Raw genomic sequence first — 18,673 nt, 5'->3', positions numbered from 1 at the left:
TAAACCAGGAAGTGAATGGCTGCGAGCGCCGCAAAACAGCTCCGGGACAGACGAGCAAAGAGTTGCCTGGCAACGGCCACTGTCAAAAAACGGATGTTAGCGATGGCGTTTTATATCATTAAAAAGGATCTAAAGACATGTGAACACGTCCTGGGCATCATAAGTGTTAAGTTAAGAACAGCAGTTTCAATCTACATGAAGATAATAGCATTTCAACAGCACATTTCATTATATTACAATGCATTTTATTCATGCAGATGAATGAGTACAGTTCTTACAGGTTTCACAGAGATGGTGTTATGATGAAACATTAGAGGCAGTGAAATTAGTGTAACAGTGGTTCTCAACCTTTTCAGGCCGCGACCCCCCACAATAATCATAATTTGAACTGGGGACCCGCCCCAACTTGACAAGCACAGGCATTACATTTAGTTTGACTCGGTCCCACAGATAAATATTGTTGCGAGATGTTGTAAGCTTGTAGATCTGCCATTTTCACAATCTTTGCCTCTTTCTTATAATATTTGACCAGTTTTTATAGCAATGATTACCTTTCATGCAGTAATGCTCTCTCTCATTATTATTATTATTATTATTATTTATTTTTTTATAGTCCTTACATTGTCACTTCACTGTCATTTGGGGACCCCTCCAAAATCCCACAGTTTGGGAAACACTGCTCTAGAAGAGAATGCAAGGTCAAAAACTACACATGCCGTTTTGCTTCAGGTTCAGTGGATTAACGTGCCCCTGCACTAAGACACAGACACCTGGCACAGTGGCGCTCCACACAACAGCCTACAGTAGCTCATGCAAAATTTAAACTTGTGTGCTGACAGGCAGGCGAACAACTCCTGCTACTGCTACTGCTACTGCGTGTGTGTGTGTGTGTGTGTGTGTGTGTGTGTGTGTGTGTGTGTGTGTGTGTGTGTGTGTGTGTGTACACTTTCAATTGTGTAAGTGTTTACGCACATTCGCAATGCAGATGCAAATGTGCTTGAGCGTGTCCATGCACGTATCCGTGTGCACTTTACATGCATGTCTGTAAATGTTTCTTTAAGACAGAGAGAGAGAGAGAGAGAGAGAGAGAGAGAGAGAGAGAGAGAGAGAGAGAGAGAGAGAGAGAGAGAGAGGAGAAAGAGAGAGAGAAAGACAGAGAGAGAGAGAGAGAGAGGAGAAAGAGAGAGAGAAAGACAGACAGAGAGAGAGAGAGAGAGAGAGAGAGAGAGAGAGAGAGAGGAGAAAGAGAGAGAGGAGAAAGAGAGAGAGAAAGACAGAGAGAGAGAGAGAGAGAGAGAGAGAGAGAAAGACAGAGAGAGAGAGAGAGAGAGAGAGAGAGAGAAGGGAATGTGTGGAATCGTGGAGGTGGTCTGTGTGTGTGTGTGTGTGTGTGTGTGTGTGTGTGTGGTTTGTGGTAAATGCCTGTGAGTGTGTGTTTGCGTGGGAACGGGTCATGGACTGAAATTATGTTGGAGGAACATCACACAAAGTTGCAGAGGGAAAAATCAAGAACGGAAACAATAAAAAAGGTATGAATTCTCCATGGATATGGAAGTGTGCCTGAGTCTGTCCATTTTATTCTAGCTCTAACCCCAGACCGTCTGTGAATAAGGCTTTACTGTGATGAAATTATGAATTATCCACCATATGTAGTTGTTGTGTAAAGTATTGTGGGAGGATATACCGTATAGATAACACCATACAGCTAGCGGAAACACTTACAGTACTCTGTATACGACGAATAGTGAAATTAGCTGAGCTACAAAAATACAAAATGTACAAATACAAATATGCTGCATCGCGACATGTTGACAGCTTGTAGATCGGTTTTTGAAAAATTCTGGACATTGTTTGCAAAAAATAAATAAATACATGTTTGCCTACAATGACATGCCCAAAATAGCAACGGCAGGTAAATGTCTGTATTTATCCTTTGACATCAAACATCAAAGCGATACGTCGAAAGTACCTAGATTTTGTCATGAAAGCAATGCAATTTAATAATGAAAGCACCCGAATTACCGTAAGTCTTAAAGTCATTCATGACTTCATGGACATTATGTAGGGGGGCGGCGGGGGGGATTGAGGACTTAATTCCACGTATCCTGCTTAGATCAGAAGGTGGGTGCAGAGATTAGTTTAGCAAGCGGAGCGGAGCTCTGATGTAAGTGCTCTGACCTCATCCTAGTATGACATCATATGTTTGCTCAGCTAGCTGCTCTAACTACATACAGGTAGCGCGTAGTGTTGCAACGATGACAATCGTTTAAAAAAGAAAAAAACAAGTGGAGGGACTGAAATTCCACCCAGGCTGAAATCACGAGGTATTCAAGGCAAGAGAATGTTTTAGGTCACTGGTTTTCAACTTGGGGTCTGGGGACACCCAGGGGTCCTTGAGGGATCGAGGTTCAGAGAGTATACACACGGAACCAAATGAACCCATGATGGCCATTTGGTTCCATGTGCCAAACCAAACCCATTTGGTACCATGTGCCAAACCAAACCCATTTGGTTCCATGTGCCAAACCAAACCCATGTGGGTCCATGTGCCAAACCAAATCCATTTGGTTCCATGTGCCAAACCAAACCCATTTGGTTCCATGTGCCAAACCAAACCCATTTGGTTCCATGTGCCAAACCAAACCCATTTGGTTCCATGTGCCAAACCAAACCCATTTGGTTCCATGTGCGTGCTCTCAGAATTAAATTAAGCCTGAGGATTTCACTGTGTAAACTGGGGTCCCAGAGATAGAAATCACATCAAGTGGGCGTCTATGGACTCAATGCATATCAAACTGGAAGTTCCTTGAAATTAAAACGGTTGAGAATCACTGTGTTAGGGCCAGCGATGAGGGACCACTTCACAGCCCCTCTCCGAGTGGCCATTAGCAGTAGAAATGATTCTACAATATGTCCCATTAATAGGTGGCTAGTTTAGGACTGGCCGGCTGGGGCGCCTCATTGCAGATGATTCATTATTAATGTGATCATTAGCGCGATCTCGGGCTAGCTCCTTAGCGCTAGCGTTATCTGGGTTTATTGATCTGTGCCAGGCAGGCCGAAGGGCCAGGAGTCATGGGGAGGTGGAGAAGGAGGGCTGGGGTAAGTGCCCTGATTACCAGGCCAGAGGAAGAGGACTCTGCTTTGATCTCCTCAGCCATAACTCAGGCAGAGTGACGAGCCATCTCTGGTGTATATTACACTACTGCGTCCACTTATAATTAACTCTCTGCCAGTTTGCACAGATCAATGAAAGTACCGCAAACACAACACTAGGGGGCAAATAGTGTACTAATATAGTTCAGATGACGGCAGGCTAGCAGATACTGACTTTTCACTGGAGATAGTAGAAAATGAAAAATATTTTCAACACTATACTAATGGATTGCATTTTTATAGCGCTTTTCTATGCACTACGTGCCTACTCAAAGCGCTTTACAAAGGTCCAACAGTCCTCACTTCCCACATTCACACACCAATGGCGCCAACCACTGGAGGCAATGTGGGGCTCTTGCCCAAGGACACTAGGTAGTGCTCTACCTCCTGAGCCACAGCCGCCCCTCTTTTGTACATTGTACAAAAAGAAAAAGGAAAGGCCCTTTATAGACAAATTACATATAAGACAATTTGTTCTCTGCCTTTCTATCATTTTCACTTTACACTCACATTTCAAAACTACGGCTAAAGGTCCTTGCAGACTGCTTCCGTTTTGGAAAAAAAAAAACGGTGTAAAAACTCTGCAAAAATTCAGAAATACGCCACAGGACTGTAGGGACCTTAGAGGTGTGTTGGAGATTTGCCACAATTATAAGCAAAGCAGATCTCAGTTTGTATCAAAAAGGTCTAATATAATTGAAGTTGAGGATAATCAGTATAGAAGTTGAGAATAATAGTTACAGACACACCTGATTGCCTTTTATTTCCACAAGGAGCTGACATTAAATGGCTTATTAGATGAAATATAAATGTATAATGACAGCACTTGTCAAGGATAGTCAACTCTCATGCACTTTTACCAGCTTGTGAAGCAAGCTGGTCTATATTCAGTCACTGCGCAATTAGTGATTTTTTTTTAAGCCAATAGGGAGTCTGCAATGCCTTCCCATACGCAAACTTCCCATACGAGCGTAAGACCTCCGGTCACAGAGTTCAGCACTTGCTAACTTACCGACCACTAATTTATAGTAGACACAGGCACACATTACTCTACACCCCTGGCAAGCTTGTAAAGTGACGTGATCATCCCCCAAAACATGATCATCACGTTACTATGATTATACTAGGAGGAAGATTTTTTTTGTGTAGTAGAAAGTGTTAAAATTATGCTTTCATGTAACCTGACTCCGCCAGATGGGGCAGCAGAGAGTACACTGGGTTCCCCCCTCCTGCTCCCATCTGGGAACTCTCAGGCAGACTTGATGCCCGGCCACAAAACGGCCTGGCCAATCAGCAGCAGCTATCCAGCCTCTAGCTGCTGCTGATTGGCCAGGCCAGGCCACCCAGTGTACTCTCTGATGCCCCATCTGGCGGAGTCAGGTTAGCTTTTATGTGGCATAGACACATATAAAACACGGAACTCCATGTTCAATATGTTTATCATGCAAACTAAAGCAAGGGAGAAGAACGAAAGAAAGCAGACAAAAGGGTGACATTCATGCACTCTTACAGGCACAAACAATCCAACATCATGTGTGTGTAATTTTAATAAGACGCAAGAGTCATGACAGTAGTTTTCAAGGGTTTTAGCTTGGCACAAGCTGGTATAATCCATCTATTAATGCACCAAGTCTCTCAGTACGGTACATACGTGTGTACATCTGTAATCCGCGTAACTCGAGAACCGTTCGCCCCACCGACTGTCAAATTCGACACACGCGTTCTACACCCCCACAGGGAGTGCAGTGCCCGGTGTCGAGTCCGTCGGATATCCGGTTGTCCAGAACCAGCACAAAAGCCTCTGCCCGGGCTCTGGACCTGATCACCCGTATATCTCCATATTATAGTGTACATGTATACTGTTGTCAGTCCATCACGCCTTGTGACATCATGCCTCGTGACACGCTCCATATAATGGCTGTCTCCATATATGAAGATCACAACGATGTTGATCTGACATCATCAAACCCTCTACACTCAATACACGCTATATATGGCCATGAACCCTGGCCAAAAGTGGCCATACCTGTTTTTCATTGTGCATTTTTTGGTCAATGAAAAACAGGAGAAATACATGGGAATGTCAATATATGGCCATATTGTGACAGTCTCATGATAACCAGTGTGGTTGCCGCGACCCGAGTAACACTTGCAAATGAAGTTAATGAACCAAGTTGGAACAACACATGGATCTCTAATTTGTGGAGCTGACTACCATCACCTGGATCTATATGAAGATCACGCCACTGACCTCATCAAACCCTGGATACATGGTTTGAGATACTAGATCTGCATATATGGAGCCGGCCAGCAACTCTATCTGACCTCACTGACACCAGATTAATAGTTTAACTCCTGCTTCCCAACTGTATTAAGAAGCTCTGTTGTTTCAGCACGACCTCGCTCTTTAGGGCGAATTCGCTTCTCGCCCTCAGGGCGTCTTACTGGTATAATATGTGTCTTTCTTCTTGTTTCCACCAAAGTCAACCAATCAAGTCAATCTATTTGAGTAAAGACAGTCACATATTCACTCTGATTGGATGAGGTCTCATGAGAGTGTCTCACCTAAAGTAAAACACAGCTCACGGAAACTCTGTTTATCTCCCCCTGTCTATCCTCACCGCACAGTATGTCAGCCTCTCTCTCTCTCACTCTCTCATCCTCTGTGACGGTCTGTCTGTCTGTCTCTCTATTCCTATCCCACTGTCTGTCTCTCCGTGTCTGTCTCACTTTATCTCCCCTGGGACTTGTCTCTCTGTCTGTCTGTATGTCTTTATCTTCGTCTGTCTGCCTCTGTGTCTCTAACACACCACTCCACTCTCTCATCACACAGACTCTGCTGTCCATCTCAGACCTCACAATCTATCATAACCTCTTGTGTAACGTTCTCTCCCAAGGTGAAAAGTGGGAACAGAAGAGTGAAGAGTGTTATCCCAACCCTTACGGTGCATTTTCTACACTGTAAGAGTTAAAAGAACGCTGCTGGAGTTTTTGCGGTGTATTACTATCACATTACCTGCAGCTGTACTCACTGTAGTATTGACCAGGCTGCCTGGTCAATACTACAGTCAATACTACAGTTAGTATCTGGGTTATTTTTCTGTCAATCTGGGGAAATTAGAGAGGACTTGATTGGGCAGAGATCACACAGCCTGCAGGCCCTCTACTGTTGTGGTATCGATGTGTGTGTGTGTGTGTGTGTGTGTGTGTGTGTGTGTGTGTGTGTGTGTGTGTGTGTGTGTGTGTGTGTGTGTGTGTGTACACAACAGGCATGTGTGGACATACTTGTGTCTTGTGTGGGTGTGTGTAGAGTGCATGTGAGAGCAGATACACACCCACATGGGTTGCCCATGCATACATGCATGAATAAGTTGCCTCTGGGTGTAGCTGTGTGTGTGTGTGTGTGTGTGTGTGTGTGTGCATGCGCGTGTATTTTCTATGTTGATCACATCCTTCTGATATGCAGGCTCAGGGCAGCTGCTATCTCATGGCCTCTCCTCTTGTTCAAAGTCAGACTCCAACACACACACACACACACACACACACACACACACACACACACACACACACACACACACACACACACACACACACACACACACACACACACACACACACACACACACACACACACACACACACACACACACACACACACACACACAACTAAATCCTTCCCTTCTCTTAACCACTTGAGCTTTATTTTATACTTTCAAAGTAAAACTTTGTTTGAAATTCTTTCAACCTCAAACTGAGTATTTTCTAATTGATCAGTATTGATGAGTCAACATATTGTTACTGCAACGATAAACACTGCGCGCGCGCACACACGCACGCACACACGCACGCACGCACACACACACACAGTCACACACACACGTCTTGATTCGTCTTGTTTTGTTTGTCTTAAAATCAATCTTTCCAGGCATTCTCATTCTAGGCCGGAATAGTTACACATTATCTCTGTAGTCATGTGCTCAAGATGTATCAGTCAGATGTTTCAGGTTCCATTCCAATTGGATGTATCAGTCAGATGTTTCAGGTTCCATTCCAATTGGATGTATCAGTCAGATGTTTCAGGTTCCATTCCAATTGGATGTATCAGTCAGATGTTTCAGGTTCCATTCCAATTGGATGTATCAGTCAGATGTTTCAGGTTCCATTCCAATTGGATGTATCAGTCAGATGTTTCAGGTTCCATTCCAATTGGCTATGACTGCCTTCCAAAGTTTGCAGGCAACGCGGCCTGGCAGACACCTGCGCTCAGAGGCGCACACTTTTCTAGTCTGTCAAGTATGAAATGAATCTTTTTTATCCTCATTACAATAGCATATGTGTTTTTTTCTGAGTAGTGGCACAGTTTAGACAAAATTCCTTCCTGAATAATTCATGATTTTATTTATTTTTTCAAAGGATAGGGGACAGTCCCACCGAAGTGTCCTTACAAGGGAAAAGGAAAAATGCTAAACCATAGACTCAGCTAGAAATATACAGGTATAAATGTATAGTAGCGCGCACGTGTGTGTGTGTGTGTGTGTGTGTATGCGTGTGTTTTCTATGTTGATTTCTTTATTTTTTTTATTTTTTTCAAAGGACAGTCCCACCGAAGTGTCCTTACAGGGGAAAAGGAAAAATGCTAAACCATAGACTCAGCTAGAAATATACAGGTATAAATGTAGGTATAGTAGCGCGCACGTGTGTGTGTGTGTGTGTGTGTGTGTGTGTGTGTGTGTGTGTGTGTGTGTGTGTGTGTCCGTGCGTGCATGCTGTTTTTCAATTTCACTTTTTTTCCCTCCTTTTTTACATTTGGGTTTCTGAATAAGTGTCTGTTCACACTGGGATCTGCTTTGCACTTTTTTCAATGTATTTCAATGAGCTTCCACCGTTGGTCGAGTGGAAAGTTGTCACGTTGCAAACACCCAAAAAGAAAGGTTAACTAGAAAACTAACTACACTAGATAAACTATACAACAATGTAGATCTGTCCATTGTTTTGCCGTATGGCAGATCATATCTAATTGACAAAGAGGATTTAACCACTTAAACCCTCTATACTTCGTGAACCTGACGTGAGTTTGCTCTGTAGGCCTACTTGGTACACTTATTCCCCTCAACACCAAATCTGTTCTCTAAAAATAGCCAAATTACAAGCTGACAATGCGTTGCAACGCGTTGTAGATCATCCATTTTTGACAATATCTCCCCAAAAGAATAGGGATGCTAGGGTTCAAGTGGTTAAACACTGTGTAGATGAATTATTTTTTTAAACAAACAAACAAACAGAAATGCCATGAATAAAAAAATAATAAATAGTTAAGAAGTAGTGAAAATATCTACAAGCTCACAACGTGGCGCGAAGCGATGCGTTGCGAGCTTGTAGATCTGCTATTTTACCAGTTTGGATCCCGGGGCAAACGTCTAATCGCTCTTTTGGGTCTCGCCCTGAAAAGCTTGGGAACGACTGTACTGGGTCAACACAGCATATACAGATGTAAAGTGAACACCTTTGCGGCAGGCTCGGCTGTGTCCCATACCTGAGTTCTCGTCCACTCTCTCCTCCACGGTGTGCTCCTTCTGATGGACCCACTCGCTGTTGCACTTGAAGTAGATCTGAGTGGCGGGCGTGGCCTTGCAGTACAGGTTGACCGGCTTGTTCTTCACGATGTACGCCTCCTCCGGTTCCATCAGGAACACTGGTAGGGGCTCCGGGGGGTCCGAGGGGAAGATCTCTGGCAGCTCGCCTAGTCCCCTGAAGTCATCTTCCACTGTAGGAAGAGAGAGAGAGAACGTTAAGGGACAAGATGGTGGCATAGAGAGGAAGAAGGAGACGGGCCGAAAGCATAGAGTTATATATTAGCTAGAGAGCGGAAAGCCCCCACTATTAATTTCAATGGAAGTTGCTCAGTGGCGTTTGAAGGACCAGGAAGAACGCTTCACTTCAAAATGCAGAAGTGCCAAACGAGCGCTCTGTGTTAATTAAACCCCAGCTGTGCTGGGTTTACTCGTGCTACATGCACGGGCAAAAAACACCCGCCTGGAGTTCCAGCTTTGGCCAGCAGAGATTGGCGGCTTCAACGTTGGCCAGCCGCTCCGGGGGCTTGGCCGAAAAGGGAGGGTGGGGTGAGACAGGAGGACGGAGAATTAAAACCAATTTCACATTGCACACTGTGACATCCCTATCATTTGATATGTTGGAATGTTTACACAAGTGTATTTTAGAGCTCAGGGAAGTCTGGGATTGCTCTCAGCCAGCAAGGAAGGCAGGGTGGGTTTACAGAGATGGTCTAACCACAGCCAGCTACTGCTGAGACAGGGGGGGGGGGGGGGGGGGGGGGGGTAGAGAGAGGGGGGGGGGGGGGGGGGGGAGCGAATAATGAGAACCAGAGTTCAGAGGTTGGCTCCATGGAGCTGAGGTTATAAGCTGATGTCTCTCTCTTCACACCACACACACACACACACACACACACACACACACACACACACACACACACACACACACACACACACACACACACACACACACACACACACACACACACACACACACACACACAGTAGCTCTAATGACCTCAGGCTTTTGGCCCAGTTTGTGGCCCATTCCTCAGATACTTCTGCAGTACACTACACAGTCAAATCCAGAGGAGCATTCATTTAACTCTGAAGGTGTCAAAATGGACCCGCAAAGATCTATCGTTACACTCTGAGTGACATTTGCGCTGTGGGTTTTGCAGTGCAGAGAGATACGCTTCCCTGTAATTACAACTCGCTTTCATCTCCCTGTCTTAAATCACACACATACAGTATGCATGTTCTTGCCAATACACACACACGCACGCACGCACGCACGCACGCACGCACGCACGCACGCACGCACGCACGCACACACGCACGCACGCACGCAGGCATATACACACACCCACAAGCGGGCTCAGCTGACTTTCTTACTCTCTTTGAAGAGAGAAGGATGAGGGCCCATTCTCCACCCCATTTGTCACCTCCACAACTGTTCTATTCTTACCATGGAACCAACCGGTAGACATCAATTATTCACCGGTGCGAAAGAAAGAACCCAGAAGTCACAGAGCCAGAGATAGGCGGCTGAAGCAAGAGGGGGGGGGGGGGGGGGGAGATAAAGAGACAGACGAAGAGATGAAGATGAAGAGACACATTGCAGAAAGAGACACAGTAGATAAAGGGACACGATAATGAAAGAGACAAAAAATCAATTATAGAGATACGATAAAGAGAGACACAATAAACAAACAGACACGATAGAGAAAGAGACACAATATTGTAGAGACAAGATATAGACACACTATAGATAAAGAGAAATAATAACGAAAAAGACATGAAGGACGGGAAAGATGGAACCAAATAGAGAAAAAGATACGATAGAGAAGGAGACACAATACAGAAAGAGACAAGAAAGACAGAGACACGCAAGACAGAGACATGATAGAGAGAGAGACGATAGAGAGAGAGACGCGATAAAGAGAGCGAAAGAGGGACAGATCGTGACAGACAGACAGACTGACGGACGACGGACAGATGGGCAGGGAGAGACAGAAACCGAGACCAGAGTGCAGAGACTGGAAAACAGATAGCACAAGAGAGACGTAGAGAGAGAGAGAGAGAGAGAGAGAGAGAGAGAGAGAGAGAGAGAGAGAGAGAGAGAGAGAGAGAGAGAGAGAGAGAGAGAGAGAGAGAGACGTGGAGAGAGAGAGAGAGAGAGAGAGAGAGAGAGAGAGAGAGAGAGAGAGAGAGAAGACAGACGTACTGTAGTGAGGTAAAGTGTTCCGATAACAAAAGCCATTTATCAGCCCATCAGTAATTCCTCCATGTCCCTCCCTGGCGTGGAGACACTAGCTGGAGCCTGGCTGTCTGACAGGGCTCGTCTCCTAGACACTGTGGGAGCGCAGTAAATAATGTCTTTGGCTTGCAGGATATCCCACACATGACATCTCTCTCTAATGCTATCTCTCCCTCCAGCCCTAGCTACTGTACCACAGATTGAAGTGGATTGCTGGGAAATAAAAAGGTTGATGCGAGGGGAGGGAGGGGGGGTGGGGGGGTCGGGGGCAGAAAATGACCAGAGCTAATCTCGCCGGTATACCTATAGTCTCACTTTCACTGTTTCAGTCAGTCAGCACACTTTTTTTTTCTAGATGAAACTTTTTTATTGCAATGATATTGCACTGTACTGTAGTTGGTGGTGAGGATCTGCTCCTGTGATGCTCCAGAACAATCTGTGCAAAGCAGAGGCTGATTGAATGATTGATTGATTGATTGATTGATTGATTGATTGATTGATTGCTTATTAACAGCTTACAAACAGTACAGAGGTAGACAGTTATTATTACGTGGTCATGATGGAAGACATATGAACCTCTCATGATACAACAAGAGCTGAGCATGTAAGAGTTAGGGTCGGTTAAATAAACTGCGCGGATTGAACTATTAGGATCGTGACTGTATGACTGTAGGACTTTCTACCTGAAGTGCTGCAATGCTCCATACACCGGTACACATCTGCAATGCTCCATACACCGGTACACATCTGCAATGCTCCATACACCGGTACACATCTGCAATGCTCCATACACCGGTACACATCTGCAATGCTCCATACACCGGTACACATCTGCAATGCTCCATACACCGGTACACATCTGCAATGCTCCATACACCGGTACACATCTGCAATGCTCCATACACCGGTACACATCTGCAATGCTCCATACACCGGTACACATCTGCAATGCTCCATACACCGGTACACATCTGCAATGCTCCATACACCGGTACACATGTGCTGGGAACGACTAAAGGCTTTGTGTGCGTTTGTGCGCGCATGTGCGTGTTGCATGCATGCGTGCGTGCATACATGTTTGCACATTTTCTGCTTTTCATCAACATTATAGTTTATAAATCAATCATCTCATTCCTCAGGTCCTAATCTGCCACTAATTGAGTAGAAGCAGTAAAGCCTGTAGTCACCTATGACTTTTAGTGAGTCACCAACCTTCCTCAATAGTGCGTGTGTGTGTGTGTGTGTATGTGTGTGTATGTGTGTATGTGTGTGTGTGTATGCGTGTGTGTATGCGTGCGTGCGTGCGTGCGTGCGTGCGTGCGTGCGTGCGTGCGTGCGTGCGTGCGTGCGTGCGTGCGTGCGTGCGTGCGTGCGTAAGCACATGCAAGCCGGAACGATGCAGCTACAACAGAATGCTGAGTAGTATGGCCACCATCAACAACCTGTTAAGGCACAATAAGGCAAAATTACCTAAAATTCATTATACTTTTTAAGTAGCATGTGACATGTCAAACTAGGGGGTTTTCATGATTCTTAATCCATTCCAAGCATTAGTTTTGCACAAAAAACACTCCTTGTGCCCAAATGTGCTCTTAATGTGCTGACATCATCACATTTGTCATGCCGTCTATGGCCGTTTTTTGTGCAAAACGTATGCTTGGAATGGATTCAGAATTATGAAAACCCCCTAGTCTGACATGCTACTTAAAGCAGAATGAATTTTAGGTAATTTACTAATTTTGCCTTATTGTGCCTTAACAGGTTGTTGATGGTGGCCATATGGATTTGGGGCTCTCGTGAATTTTCCCCGCATTTTTGCGAGGTACATGGGGGCTCAATTTGTTATTTAACCTTCATAGATGATAAATCCACTGAGAAACGGACCTTTGCTCTCCGCGGTCACGGATGTATCAGATACGACCCCAATCATTTTATTTTGCTGGTAAAATGCTTAATAGGTTCCTCAGCATTAAAGAGCTTAATAACCAGTATAGTGTGTGTAGTGGTGGACTCTTCTATGGAGAAGTCCAGTAGAGCAATGGTTTCAAACCAGTGGTCCGGGGACGACCAGTGGCCCTTGAGGGGGTTCCAGGTGGTCCCCAGCTAAATGATGGAGAGTAACCAAATGGACCCTTATTAGGTCATTAACTCTTGTGAGCGTAAAATGAAACCAAATGGACCCGGTCCCATATGGGTCCATTGGTTGGTCCATTGGTCTTGTGAAACATCAGCATTACTTCATTTACAAGAAGTCTAATTAGAGAATGTCAAATGTTAAAATCTCAATCAATATTTACCTGTTATCTCTCCTATGGTACCACACATCAATACAGCATGGAATTGTGAACAAAATCTTATCCAACAATAACAAAATATTTGTTAGTTTTGTGTCTGAGAGGCTAAATCTCATCAAATGGTGGTCCGTGGCTCAAATGCTGAATAAATAATGGGCCTTGATTATACGAAAAAGATTGCAAACCACTGCTGAAGACCTTGACACAGTTGGCACAGACCTTGGCTGTGTTCTGCTCTGCCCCGTGGCCCTCAGTCCGCACAGCCAAACCCTGAGTGTTCTTTTAAACCTTGACGGACCTTACAAGGGCCATTTTTACACTCTGTGTTTTTTTGGCACACATACAGTACAGCAGGGACCCTGACCCAGAAACGGGCAAAGGGAGCCAAGGAAACTCATTAAAGATTGTGTTAGCCTTCTTTCACCCTCCAATCTCTCTATCTCTCCATCTCGCTCTCCCTCATGGGTCTCTCGCTCTGCTGGACTGTGCGGCTGAGAGATCTGAAACGGGCATGAAAGAATGGCTCGCTCACACACCAACACATGCTCCCTCTCTCTCTCTGTCCCTCTCTCATACTCACTCGTACACACACGAGCGCACACACGCACACACTCAAATACATCAACTTGGATGAACTGATACTTTCAACTCAGCCTAAGATTGAAAAACAAAACCCTATAGGGCAAAATGAAACTGAGACCGCCACCAGTCACACCTGATCCCTCTGTCTCTCCAACAAGAGATACAGAACATTAGAGGTACCAGAGGTCCATCTGAAGGGGACTCCTGATGTGCTTTGACTCTGGTGGGATGGGGAGAGTCCCATGCTGCGCCAACATCTGACAAAACGGCTCTAGTGAGGTCAATTCATGGCTAATTTATACAGCCAATCAGCCATGTACCGCTGCTTGCTGGAGAAGACAATATGAAGAACAATCTGGCCATAATTGCATAATTTGCATTTGTTGATATGAACACACAGAAATCTATTCATATGAGTGTGCAATGCGCACGCAGACTCAGAGACTGACATACTATTGAACACTGGGGAAAACTGCTAAAAGCCAAACTTCAAATTCTGATACAATTTTCTACAATACTGCATAATGTATCTTTACACTTCTTGGATTAGAATAACTGTACTTAGAAACCGTTTTCTCCCCTCTCTCGTTTAGTATTATAATTCACTGTAATGGGCACATTAATAGAACATATTATGCCTCCTGTATTTGATATGCAACATGGATTTTCCCAAGCATTCATAATTCTACGCTATGGCTTGATTTTAATCTGAAATGTTCTACATTGCCTCCATAAATTTTAATGAAATATGTCCTCACAGCAAATGTATTCAAATTGTATTTTTCTATGTAATTTGGGTGAGTTTTCCTAATTCACACTGTAAGTCTTCTTACTGAATATTTTAAGACCCTAAATTGAATATTAGCTGAATTTATTATCAGTTCTACTACATACTAACTATGAAAGTGTTTTGTGGGGGGGGGGGGGGGGGGGGGTATTGCTTATTATATGAATTAATCTGTTCCCACTGTCAGCTGGGTGTGTTGGTTTTCAACTGCATGTGGTTGTGGTTGTATTAAACTTGCAAAGCCACATTATGTCTTTTCAGAACATGCTAATGAATGTTCTGTAGGACATGGATAAAAAGCAGGATACATCTGAGGAAAGGAAAAGGCCTTTTTGTATGGCAGTGTCTGTAAATGGCTTGATACACTAGCAGATCTACAAGCTCACGAGTCACAACACATCGCAAGCGGCAACATGTGAGCTCGTAGATTGCCCGTTTTCGGTGCGCGGCACCAGCACGCAGCGAGGTATAAATCTGTCTTACAGTAAATGTCATATTGAATGAAGGTAGCCACTTAGCAGCTACTCCCTCGGTGGTTTGAGTGGATTCCATTTTGAGGGAAGCAATACCCCCGTCTGCCCGCCTGCTGCTGGGACATGAGCAGATCAAAGACAGACCAAGCTCATAACAAAGGGACAGGTCCAGATCAAAGTGCACAGTGCACAGTGCACACACACACACCAGGTTCAAATATAAACGCAAACATATAAGCAAGGAAGAGGAGGTCTGCCCTGGGCCAATAAAGAAAGCCCACCACCAATGTCAAGACACACACGTGCGCGCACACACGCACACGCACACGCACACACACACACACACACACACACACACACACACACACACACACACACACACACAGCCCGAGCGAACAGTTGCGCACACATACAGACATCCAAGTAAAGCCATAATACTTTGTTATACAACTTTGTGTGTATAAATTAGTCATAAAGGGTGGGTAACTGTCTGTACTGCACAATGTTTCATAATACAGTGTAGTGTTGAACTTATTGAACAGGTCGTGAAGAACTGTCCAATTAAGCTTAGGCTTCCATTGTTTTCTTTGCGTCTGCTACGGTTTCTATTGATGGTATTTTCCCATAATGTTGCAGTGGATGCTGCCACTGAGCAAGGTGAGCTGAGTAATAGCAGATACCAAAGCGGGGGAAACCAGTTCAGTGGGAGGTCGGGGTTCGATCCCTGGCCGGAAGATACCAAAGACTCTGAAAAATGGGACCCAGTGCCTCCCTGCTTGGCAGGATTGGCAAGTCCCTGCGACATATACTAGCTTACTTAAGTAAGTAAGCCTAATTGCACATAATTGTTGTGCGCATAATTGTTTTCTTAGTTAGCACTTAGCACTCTACCTTAAACTGTTTACCCTGTTGTTGACAGAGATCCATGAAATTAACTTACATCAATCCAGGCACTTTTTAAGTAATGTAAAATGAACACATCTTATTGTCACTTGTCAGTATACATGTGATTGCTTGAATCCATCTGAGTCAGCCCTCTTCTCTTTTGCACATAATGCAAATTATGTGTCATCATGTGACTAGTCTAGCATGTGGCTATACAATTCTTTTTTTTTTAAGATTTATTTAATGATAATGCAGACATCATCATTTAAAACAATGAATTACAGAATCATGATTATTATTTTTTTTTTAAACAAGACAATGGCTACACATTTCTGTCTTTTGTATGACTGCAATGTGCATGACTGCATACAATAATATTGTCCCCAAACTCCACATGTGTGTGCAGTAACAGGTAGCGAACACTGGGCTCCGGGCACCATGCAGTGTGGAAGATAAGCTCCGTCTCTCCTGTGTATGCGAGCCGATTTATTGTGGCGAGGAAAGCACTGCATCACCGGGGCCAATGTTTCCCTTCCATCAGGGGGGAGTCAAGCATGAACAAGGATGAGTACCGGCATAAATCTCCCCCCTCTTCTCTCCCCTCTTTTATACCTCATCCTCCTCTCCTCCCTTATCCCCTGTTGACCTCTCCATCCTTCACAATGCTCTCAACTCCCTCCTCTAATCACTCTCCTCCACGGCCATTTCTCTCCCGGATACAGACAGTCGGATGACAAGTGGTCAGCCGGAGGAACGGACAACTGGGAGTTTTAATAAGCAGTGTTTTGCTATGCCACAGTAGGGGTTGGGGTGTGTGTGTGTGTGTGTGTGTGTGTGTGTGTGTGGGGGGGGGGGGTTCACACCTGAGTGGTCAAGCAGAATAACAGGCCACTCAGCTGTCATGTCAATTGACGCAAGATAAATAGACTGTCAATCAGATCTACCTATAAATGTTCTGGGAGCACGCCTCCCTCTTATATTGAGTGAACATAAATCAATGGTGAAGACTCTCACCAGTCAATACCGGGTGGTACTGGATTAAGTAAAGACCCGTGGACCCCACTGGCTCAAATCAATATGGATGACTTCCCTTTTAAATGCAAAATCCTTTAGTGGCCGACTATAAACAACTAAAACAAGAGAGACTAAATGAGTGTATGGCTCCTTCCACCGTCCTGTCTTATATTCCCAGAACTCTGGTTCTCAATGTGGGGTCTGGGGGCCCCCCAGGGCCGTTTGAGAGGGTCCCCAGATACATGAAAGGACCCTTACCGCTCTGTAACTCAGAGAGTACAGTACATACAGTATGGAACCAAATGGACCCTTACAGATTTCTAACTCTGTCTCCGAGAGTGTACAAACTGACCTGTTCCATTTGTACAGTCCCAGAGCTAAAATGACACTGAGGATTTTACAGTGTAGATTGAGGCCCCAGGGATAAATATAATATCAAATAGGGGTCCATGACCTATGAAATGAAAAAGGTTGAGCATCCCTGCACTAATGCATCCACATGCTGTCTGCATGGCTGCCCTGCATCAGCTATTGATTGGCATTAGAGGCCAGTGATCCCTTTCCTGTCCTGTCCTATCAGGAGCAGTGTGTTGAGAAGTGCTACACACACACACTCGTATTTCATCTACATTCTACAGGGACTCCTGTCATTCTTTATGAGGGGAGGGAGGGGAAAACTAGCAACGCATACTCTCCCAAGGCCTGACTCACACCTTTCGATCTAGCATACAACATTGATGCATGCTAGATGTAAAGAAAGGGTTTTGTTTACATCTTGCCCCAATGCATTTCCAATGGAAGTCACATGGTTTGACACAACATTTGTGTTGTATGGCTTTCGGCTGTGTTTCGACTGCCCCCCACCCCCTCATACAATAATGAATTGCATTTTTATAGCGCTTTTCCAAGTGCTCAAAGCGCTTTACAATGGTTCATTCATTCATACATTGGGAGGTGAAGCGGCGAACAGTCGACGCCAGCGTCCTCACTTCCCACATTCACACACCAATGGTGGCGAGCTTACACCGACCGACTCATTGGAGGCAATGTAGGGTTCAGTGTCTTGCCCAAGGACACTTCGACATGTGGACAGGAGGAGCCGGGATTCGAACCGCCGACCCAGGGATCATTGGACGACCTGCTCTACCTCCTGAGCCACAGCCGCCCACAAACACACAAATGTTGTGTCAAACCATGTGACTCCCATTGGAAATGCATTGTGAGCTTGCATCAGTCAATAAGTCTCATGCATCAGCTATACATCAGCCTGTCAAAACTCAGGAGCCTCTGTTGTTATCAGCAGACACTGAGGATGTGATTGTGCAGTGCAGCCTGAGCGAGAAGAGCCCACATAGAGTCAAATAAACCAAAAACAATAATTCAAACGCTGCATTCTCCAGAAGTCCAATACACATGCCTTATCTTTGCCAGAGAAAGTGATGTAATTGGAAAGATGAATCTGCCACAAATTGATTCAGCCAACCTCAGTTAAGGCAGGCGCCTGGAAAGCAAACTGCATCTGTGCTATGGGAGTGGACCTGAAGATAAGCATTTAAAATCGACCCTAATGAAATGCACATTGGGTATATTATCTGCCTCTGTGTCTCTCCATCACCATCAATTTACCCATACAGAAGTAATGTTATACTGTAGTTAGAGAACAGGAGTTAGGA

At 44.8% G+C, this 18,673-nt stretch overlaps 1 protein-coding gene across 2 annotated transcripts in view; it reads right to left on the bottom strand.

Moving 5' to 3' along the window:
* Positions 1–18,673, bottom strand: part of unc5cb (unc-5 netrin receptor Cb) — a 194,898-nt gene that overhangs the window by 89,033 nt on the left and 87,192 nt on the right. For both annotated transcript variants that reach the window (XM_079524910.1, XM_079524909.1), the window contains one exon: positions 8,690–8,920. In XM_079524910.1, coding sequence (XP_079381036.1) covers positions 8,690–8,920 — 231 coding nt within the window. The remainder of the gene's footprint in view (positions 1–8,689; positions 8,921–18,673) is intronic.

Source organism: Electrona antarctica (genome assembly GCF_951216825.1).
Source record: "Electrona antarctica genome assembly, chromosome: 16".
In the NCBI taxonomy this organism is placed as follows: Eukaryota; Metazoa; Chordata; class Actinopteri; order Myctophiformes; family Myctophidae; genus Electrona; species Electrona antarctica.
The sequence above is the reverse complement of the archived record's forward strand: the minus strand, read 5'-3'. Positions and strand labels throughout refer to the sequence as shown.